The sequence below is a fragment of the Trachypithecus francoisi genome, unplaced genomic scaffold (genome assembly GCF_009764315.1).
Source record: "Trachypithecus francoisi isolate TF-2019V2 unplaced genomic scaffold, Tfra_2.0 Lachesis_group16, whole genome shotgun sequence".
Taxonomy (NCBI): Eukaryota; Metazoa; Chordata; class Mammalia; order Primates; family Cercopithecidae; genus Trachypithecus; species Trachypithecus francoisi.
Window position 1 is genome coordinate 92,553,067 of NW_022681461.1, and position 9,590 is coordinate 92,562,656.

A 9,590-nucleotide genomic window follows, 5' to 3' on the forward strand; every position below is an offset into this window, starting at 1 on the left:
CCCTTCTGAGTCAATTCACTTCGTTCTGGGCCTCCCTCTATTCTCCTAGCTGTGTGGCTGCCTGCCCCGCTCCCACCAGGGAGGGAGGATGTGCCTGTCACAAGACCTCCTTTGCTCTTTGGGGATGCTTTAGAAAAACACCTGTTGAATGTTAGTTCAGCAGGCCTGAACTTTGTGCTTCTCCGTCCTGGAGACCATCCATGGGCTGGGCCCCCACCCCTTAGGCACAGAATCAGCATTCAGAGCAGGGACACATGCATGTTTCTTCCTATCCTGGCTTTTCTGTATCCAAGCAGTGGACACATTGTGCTAAATGCTGGGGTCCTGTCAGAGGAAACAAGTCCTGCCATCACCTCCTCCTAGTGATGAGATGGTGAGTGATCCTGGGTTTCCTTAGGAACCAGGGGCATCCCACTGTTCCTCAAAACATGTCATAAAGAAGTCACAGTACTTCCTGCACTTTTCCCAGCTCTTGGCTCCTCTGTGGTAGGTCAGAAGGGGAATGCAGAGGTGCCAGCTCCTGAGGGATAATAGCTATACAAAAATCTATGTCCCTTCCATCTTCTCAGGGCAGCTTCTTTGTCTTCCTGCTTCCCAATCCTCTCATCCCACCGATATAACCTCCCTGGTCCCTCACCTCACTGAGCACTAGGATGCCACCCCTGCCCTGTTTCTCCATCTCCAGCCTCATGCTCTTGCCCAGGCTCCGTGCATTTAGAGCTTTCTCTGTGATCTCTCCTGCTGGTACAGTGTTCAAAGAGCACCTGCTGCACAGATATCAGCAGCAGCTTTGACCACTTTTTCACCCACCTATGTACTCACAACCAACTGCTTAGGAACTTGGGACCAACAGAAACTTTCCATGGTAACTTCCAGAATCTTTCTCCACCTCCAGCTTTCCAGCTTTGGTTCTCCATATGGTTCCCCCTTCCCACAGGCCTCATATTTCTGTATCTTTATTTGAACAGACCTCCTTGAGGAATTTGTATTACCCTTTCTGACACTAATTGCTGTCTTTCCATTCTCTCCCTCCTCCTCACTCTCTCTCTCTTTTTGAGATGGAGTTTTGGTCTTGTAACCCAGGCTGGAATGCAATGGCACAATCTGGGCTCACTGCAACCTCTGCCTCCTGGGTTCAAATGATTCTCCTGCCTCAGCCTCCTGAGTAGCTGGGATTACAGGTGCACACCACCACGCCCAGATAATTTTTGTATTTTTAGTAGAGACAGAGTTTCACCATGTTGGCCAGGCTGATCTCGAACTCCTGACCTCAGGTGATCCACCCACCTCAGCCTCCCAAAATGCCGGGATTACAGGTGTGAGCCACCGCGCCCAGCCATCCACTCTCTCTTGAATCCACTCCAGTCACACCTTCATCTCCGTCATTCACCTGAGGCTGGTCCTCTTAAGGTCATGAATGATCTCTGTGTGGCTAAATCTAACACTCCTCATCTTAGTTGGCTGACTGGCAACTTTTCATGCAGTTGATCTCTCCTTGAAAAACTTTCTTGTTTGGCTTCTAGTATTACACACTCATCTTGTTTTCCTTCCATCTGACTGGCTACTGCTTGTCAGTTTCCTCTGTTTACTAGTCCCTCCTTTACTTTCCAGTTTCTTAACATAGAAGAGTCTCAGGGCCCACTCGTTAGATGTCTCCATTTACACTTAGTTGTTTGGTGTGTTATCCAGTTGCATGGTTTTCTCTATCTCTCTCTCTGTGTATTATCTGAAGCCAGGACCCTCCCTGAGGACCATCAGGCTTCTGTGTTGAGGATAAACTGTTGGTCGAATGGACTCAGGATGAAATGGGGAGATTAGTTATGATGCTACTGGAGTGATAGTAGCAGTAGAGAGGGTGAGAAGTGGGCGTTTTCTCGATGAATGCTTGAAGGTAGAGATATAGGATTTACTGTGGGTTAACAAAAAAATCAAGGATAACACCATTGTTTTTGTCCTAAATAACTGGAAAGATGGAGCTACCATTCACTGAGGTGAGAAATATTGTGAATAGAGTGGGTTTGGTATGCGTGATTGAGTGGTGGTGAAGGGCAGAAAACCAGTTCATTTATTTTTGTATTGTTTGAGATGAATATTGGACTTCCAAGTTTATAATTTGACTGGACAATTTGGGAGTAATAGACTGTCGACCCCATGAGATCATGAGCTCCACTGGGTCAAGGCCTGTGTCATGTTCGTGGTTGTGTTTTGCATAGTTCTTGGCATGTAATAAGCACTCAAATATTTAATTGTTGAAAACAAGATGCTTCTCAAAGTAATTTTTATTGTGGGTTTCTCTTCATCAGCTGATTACTTCCTCCTGTGGCACTACCACACACCTCATAGCCCCATTACAATGATCAATGCTTTGTCTGTCTCCATAACCCTGACTTTGGATTCAACTAATATAAGGTCTTACTATGCATTCACCACTCTCCTAGGCCCTGGAATTATGGGACAGTGGAAAATATTCTGGTGGGATGGATGGTAAATGTTCAGAAATCAAGCATGACCTTTAGCTTCAGTGCACTCTAGATAAGGGCTTTTCTTCTTTGATGTGGAATGGTGACCCATCTGAAAGGTAAGCTAAAAGCTCCTTCCCTAGACAGGAAGGTCTTTTTAGCCTCCCTCACACCTTCCCTTAACACAATACAGTGGAGATAAGGAGCAGACAGGCAACGTATTGCTGAGAAATATAGAGTGTATTTCTGGTGGCACCCTGTCCCACCAGCATATTTATGGAAACGACAATACTGGTCCTCTGGAGGTCTGCAGCAGCTGGGGAGCCTATAAACTCTTTTTCATGGCTCTGCGTGTTCTCCTTGAGCAGACCAATGTTTCTATCTCAGGTGAGGGTCAGGAGCTAGGGTGGGTACCCTCGTTTGGTGGCACAAGCCTCTCGAGGACAGTGACGAGGGCAGTGGTGGAGGTGGCCCGGGGCTGAGGCAGAGCCAGCTTGTCTGGAGTGTAGCCAGAGCTTATTGTCTAGAGACTGGGGACCATCCAAGAAGGCTGGGCCCACCAGCTTCTGAGCAGGAAAAGATTGGGCCTTGCAGTACCCTGTCAGCTTCTCTGTCTTACTTCTTCCCACAGCACTCTTGGCTGGAGCCAGGCTCTTTGCAACATTTTCTTTTCTGGTTTTGGCCACCTTCGCAGCAGCTGAGAACATGGAGTCCTCATGCCCTTTGCCTTTTGTCTTGGGGTTAATATGCTGCAGAAAAGATTTAATTTTATTTATCAAGCTAGACTCTGGAAGGCTGGGCTTCATTTGTGTATGGGCTGGCATCACCAGCCCATGTAAAACCTGGCCTTGCAAAGTTTGGCCCAGAAAAGGCTTACCCTGAGTTGGTTGCCTCAGGAAAGGCTGACTCTGTGAAGCCTGGGGCACCACAGTCTGGGCATTCTCAGGAATTATCTCTGGTTCAAGGATGACATTTAGCTTGGTTTGATTGTCTTGTAGGTCATTGTCAGATTCTTTCTCCCCAGGGACTCGTGGAGGTAGCTGTGGGAGCTTAAGCTGAGGGTGATGCTGGGAGCTGTGTTGACAGGGATCAGCAAGATGAAAGCTACGGCTCCATCGCCAGAAGCCTCGGGGTGTCTGGTTTGGAAGCATCCCTGCTGGCCTCTGGTCTTCAGCAGGGGGTCTCTCTTCTCTGGTAGAGGAGTGCCCAAACCCCGTATCCCCTTCTCCATGGTCCCTGGCTGCTTTGGTTTCCTCTGGGTCCTCTCTCTTTCCTGCTAGCATGGGGACACAGGCTGGGTCCTTGCTCTTGCCAGGGCTTTGGGGCTCAGGGCCCCAGGGTTTCTCCATGCTGGGCTTGTTCACACTGGCCTCCACCCGAACACAAAGCATGTGGGCCTCTGTCATGTCCCCACTGGGTTGTGAGATCTTGGAGACCCAGTGGGCAGAATCCTTGAGTACTGCTTTGGAACTAGATTGCTTTTGGTTCTGCTGCACTGCCTTCAAGTCATTGGCCAGCTGTTCTTTAAGGTGAACCCCTTCTGGATTAGGGGCAGGAAGAGTGTCTGGTGGGATGGGCAGTTCTTGGAGCAATGCCTCCCCTTGGTGGTTTAGACTTTCAAGAGACTTCTTTGTGGATATGTTCTCTGGTGCTGTAGCAGTTTGTTCCCTGGACTCCCTTGCCTTAATGGGAATTCCCCATTGTATCTCTAGGACCTTTTTTCTCAGGTGGAAGTTTAGTTTGGTCAAGATATGTGTCTGGAGTGAGTGGGGGCTAGCAGATTGTGTCTGGCTTTCTAGAGGCAGCATCTCCATTGTTCCTTTTACCTGCACTACAGACTGGAATTCTTTTGCAACGTCTGTACAAGTCTCATTGTTGCCTTGAGGGCATGGCCCAAGGCTTATACACTGTTCTTCAAATGAAACCATCTGAGTCAGAGGCTCTGCTGGGATTTCCACAGGTGCAGGCACCATCTCTGTGATGACAGATTGACTAGTGACTGCCGGGGCCAGGGCCCTGGAGGGCGCCACATAATACAGAGCAGGGAGCCCCAACAGGAAGGCCAGATACTTGTGCCGTAAAGTTGTCTCCAGTTTCTCAATGGTTTCCACGGACAAGACTCGGAGCAGCTTAGGGTGTTGAGTGACAGTACCTGGTAAGACCTGTTGCTGCTGATCAAGGGCCGTTGGCATCCAGGGCATAACTTTGTGATGTAGGTCTGGGTCACTTGCTGCCTGCAGTTCCAGGACCTGGCTTTCTGGAATGCAGGGTAAAGGAGCCACTGCCAGGACCCCAGGAATTCTGCAGTCCCAGGACCTATGTACACAGGCAGGGATCTTGCCCTGGTGGATCTGTCCACATTTGGAGTCCATGTGGTTCTGCAATATTGCCTTGGCCTGGGTTAACAAGTGTGGCATGGGGATGGACACTGAGGCCACAGTGGGTGACAGCACATCACAAGCCCCGTTGGCCTCTAGGGCTACAGGCTGGGGGATGCTCACATTGGCTAGGGCTGTGCTGCTGTAGGACACAGTCTGTTGGTTAGTGGAGGTAAGGAGCAGCTGGATGGACTGCTGGATCTTCTGAGGCAGGCCCCAGCGATGGTGAATCAACTGTTTCTGGATATGGAATTCCAGCAGCTTCCGGGCATGCTCTGGGAAGAAGAGTAGCTCCCTGGTGAGCACTGAGATGGACTTCCCTGGCTGGGAAGTTGTCATGGTCTCAGGAGACTGAGCTTTGCCACAGGGCTCATGCTGCATGAGGCACTGGGTGTGCTGAGACCTCCAGAGGGCAGCTGGCCAGCCCCACTGAAGCTGGAGTTGCCTCTGTAGCAGGTGCCACTCCAAGGCTTCACACTCGGCCAGAGTCAGAAATGGGACATTGATCTGAGCTTGTTGATGGTCAGATGGAGACACCTAATTTGGGGAAAGTGGGGAAGAGCGTGGGGCTGACTGGGGTGGAGTCTTACGGAGCAGTTGGGAGAGGGAGAGCTTGTTGAAAAGCATCCTTCAAAGGGGGCTTGGGCACATTTTCATTCTTGGGGAGGCCTTGAGAGCCCATGAAAGTGGCAACCAGGGACTCACTGTGCAGAGAAGGGAGCCCACAGAATAGCTGGCTGTATTTCTGCTGGAGATCACTCCCTGAGTCATTATCTTGTCCCCCAGACAGTAGATGGGGGTCACGTAGGGCTTTAAGGGCTTGAGAGGGCAAGGCTAGAGCCATAGGGTTTGGGCTTTGCTGACAGTGGTGTCTTTGTTCTGGGTTCATAGTGGACCATTCAGAAACCCAGAAGGTCTGGATGGGCTGGCCAGCCACACATGAACACCAGGTCTGTAGGGAAACGGTCTCAAATCCATGAAGAGAGACCTGAGAAATATTATTCAGGTTGAAAGAAACTGGCTGGTCATTTCCAGATTGGTAATACAATGGTGGGTTTGGCATAAGCTGCCTCAGGGACTCCTCCACACGTCTGGGGAGCCCCCACCTCTGGAAATGCATCCATTTTTTAACATGTACCTCAAGAAGCCTCAGCACTTTAGGACTGAGAAATGGCAGGTGGGCAGGGAGGACCATATGCAAGGCCATTGGATGCGTCGGGTTCAGGGTTTCTGGGTTCAGGGACAGCAAGGAGACCTGGGAATTCAAGTGATGCTGGCCTTGGTTCCCCTGGACAAAGCTGGGGTTGCTCTGCATCATCTCCTCCTGGTTCAGTGGAACCCTTGGCTCCTCAAGCCTTGAAGAAGCTGTGGTGTTTGGGCCTGTGAGCACATCTGGCACTTGAAATTCCTGCCCTAGCTGGAGGTGATCAGCCCAGTAATCTTGTATGCCATCTGCATACGTTGACTGGGCAGCTGACTGGGTTAAAGATTCCTCATCTCTTAATTGTGACAGTGTTGGGGTTACAGATGCCAGTGAAAGTTCTCTGGTGTTTCTAGAATGGAGCTCTAGACTCTGCTCAAAGGATACACTAGACACAGACAAGATCTCTAGGCAAGAGGATACTTGTGATGGACTCCTCGATAAAGTTGGGGAGATCTGGTCATTCTCACCCACCAGCAATTGCTGAATCTCCAGAGCCATGGCATTGCAAATTTGGCAACAGAGATCTGTACATAGGATTCGCCGCAGACTTCCCTCCGGGGGAAGCCAGCCCAGGCTGAAAAGGGAAACATGGCAAACATTAATGATGGAGCGACATCTACCTTCTTGGAAGAGTGTGGGCTAGGGTTGGTGTTGCCCTTCCCTAGTCCTGCAAGTCTAGAAGCCTATACCTCCTTCATGTCTACTCCTCTACTTTGCTTCTTAAGAAAATGGCATTTGGTAAGGTATGGTGGGCTGGGGGTTAGGGCTTGTTGGACAAGGCCTCAGAAAACCCACAGAAGGGCACGGCCCTCAGAGAAGACTGGGAGCTGAGTTCTGTGTTGGCCTTGTTGAGAAGCTGAACTAGGAGAAAGGAACCAAGCATGTGGAAGAGTCAGTTGGTTAGCTTATGGGGCATAGCCAGGAATATCACAAGGCAGAACTGTCTTACAGTCTCATTTGACGCTAAGAAACCCAAAGCCTAGTTTTCAGTACATCTAAACTGTGGAAAATGAGGTTTATATGGTACTTGTGCATTCTGGGGACTATGAGATATCCCTGATGATGTACCCAACATCTCCTGGGAATCAATCTTTTTCTCTAGAAATCTTAAGAGGATAAGATGATAGGCTCCTGTCTTAGGGCTGTGTTAGGAACTGGACTCCCTGAATATAGAACTAAAGGAGGTAATATCATCAGGGTTCATCTTGCTCAGCTGAGTCTGCCCAAGTAAGGGTGTAGCTGTAAAGAGAATGCGACATGGGTGACTTCCTCATGCAAAATCCATTCTCTTGATTGGATAACGTATCTCAGAACTGAGTAGAACTCCATATAATGTCTTTTATGAATAACGTACTAGTAAAATCCTGAATTTCAGAATTACTGTGACCCTATCCCAAATCAGTATTGGGTGACTCTTTCCTCCTGAGATGATTATGCCTTTACAACCCTCTCAACTAGTGAACCAGCCTCCATCGTGTATGTCTCCCTCCCAGCCATTTTTCCATCTCCTCAGTCCTGCCCCCGGCTAAACGAAAAAATCACCACAGGCCAGGCTGGTGTTTAGAGACTACAAACAGCAATAGATCACCTTTTCATGACAGAGAGCAGCTCTTGTGGCTTCTCAGCTTCTTCCCGAGAAAGTCTCCTAGCTGAGGAACCAGAAGACAATGTTATAGTAGTCAGTGGCATGGTAGAGTTTTCAGAGTAGCTGTAGGAGATTGGAGGCCTTTGACTCTCAGCAAGAAGACACTGAGAACCCTAATTATAAATGCTTTAAGGCCTTTCTGTGCACAGTGTAATGAATCATGACTTGTTCTCCTGTGCCCATTTTTATTTGACTTAACAACCATACTGTGAGTGAGAGAATCATCAGATGCCCATGTTATGGCAAACAAGACTGACAGATGAAGTGACTTGCACAGGTTTTAAAACTAGTAAATGACACAGCTAAGGACATCTGCACTATTTCCTCAATTCTTTATTCCCATGGGAATAATGTAGAGACTTTTGGAATGTTTCTGAGGTAAGATTTCTCACCCATGGAAGTTTCAGTCTGGGGAACTGGAGTCTTCAGTGGCAGAGCACCTGGCTCCTGGCTCCAGGGGTCATAGAGGGACAGGATTCATGGGAAACACCCACAGTGGAAGGGAGTCAGAGGAGAGATTGGGACTTTACCTGTTGATGCTGCATCTCTAGCTCTTTGCCTGACTTTTTGGTGACGCTTAAAAGACAAAAACATTAGAATGTGAAGCTGGGACACCATTTTCTTTCTCATGTCCAAAATGAGACTTACATACATTTTCCACTCCCTTTCTGTATATCTATCTGTGTTTTGTACACTCTCCTGGATTTTCTCTGCCTATTCCAGCTTTTTACCCCATTTTCCTTCTCTGCTTATTTCTGATTCACCTGGAGGCTTTTCCATATTCTATACCTCCCATCTGATTCCCAGATAAGTCCTGCTGGATGCTGAGGATGAAGCAAGAGAAAGGATGGTACAGATCAAAGAGTATGTGGTTCTAATACCCAAAGACCGGTTTATAAACACCTTAAAGGGCCACCAACCAAAAAAGTGCCCCCATATTGTGAGGTCTTCTGAGATCCAGTGAGACAGATCCCATATCATCTAGGTCTCTATTCAAGTCAAGTGGAAAGCTTCTTGGCTTTTCAATTAGAGTATGGTTCAGGGAAGACCTGATAAGGAATTACTTTTAGGATCTGAGAAGGAAAAGACTGTATAAAAGTAACTAAAGGTATGGCATAAAACTTGGGGGAGAGGGGCAGTGGGGTCAATAAGGAAGGACTCTGGAGCTTAAAAGCATATTATCTGAGGCTTAATTAGTTCAGTTGGAATCATAGTGTTGCCCTACCCGGCAGCAGCTCCTTTTAGCTTCCAAGTTCAATTCATGGTGGCTCCTTTTCACTTGCCAGATGATCAGAATAATGATGAAGATGGAGCCATAGGTGTATAAGGGATATCCAACATCCCACAGAACAAAAGTAGGACTCAACATGGTCTAAACCTCATTAGCATGAGATCAGCCATCCCTATATCTGGGCATTCAGAGTTCTGATGCCTAATGACTCCCAGTGCTAGGCCTTGTCATGTCTACCTCACAGAGGATGGAACTAGGCCACCAGACTGCATCACAAAGCCCTCCTATTTCATAAGGCACATGTAGTAGGGAAGCTCATGTGGTGATTCAGTCTGTAGATGAGGGTGTTTTGAGCCTGGCACCGAAGGTGCCACAAGCAATGTCTATTTCCTAGTCCATCTTCACTCTTCACTCCCTATACCAGCCTGATGGCTTGGCTCTCTCCTTCACAACTGTATGGTCACCTGTCCTCAGAGAACTGAGTGCTTTGGCACAGGGGGCACCTTATGAGAAGGGGTGGTTAGGCCAGAGGAGCCTCCACTAACTCTCCCACTTGTTTTGGAAATATATCTGAGAAACACATGAATTTAGGGAGGGTGGAGTCTGGTTATGGCTTGGAAATGGAGATCTTTGGTGTTTCAGGCAATGGGTGATTGGTAACAGAGGTGCAGGA

The 9,590-nt window shown here is 48.3% G+C and overlaps 1 protein-coding gene across 1 annotated transcript; it reads right to left on the bottom strand.

Moving 5' to 3' along the window:
- Positions 1–2,680: 2,680 nt before the first annotated feature.
- Positions 2,681–9,148, bottom strand: LOC117099020 (protein FAM205A-like). Its single transcript, XM_033238187.1, is given in 5 exon segments — positions 2,681–5,462; positions 5,464–6,615; positions 7,630–7,690; positions 8,217–8,262; positions 8,912–9,148. Coding segments are annotated over 5 exon segments (4,005 nt in total). The 5' UTR covers positions 9,056–9,148; the 3' UTR covers positions 2,681–2,860.
- Positions 9,149–9,590: the final 442 nt, after the last annotated feature.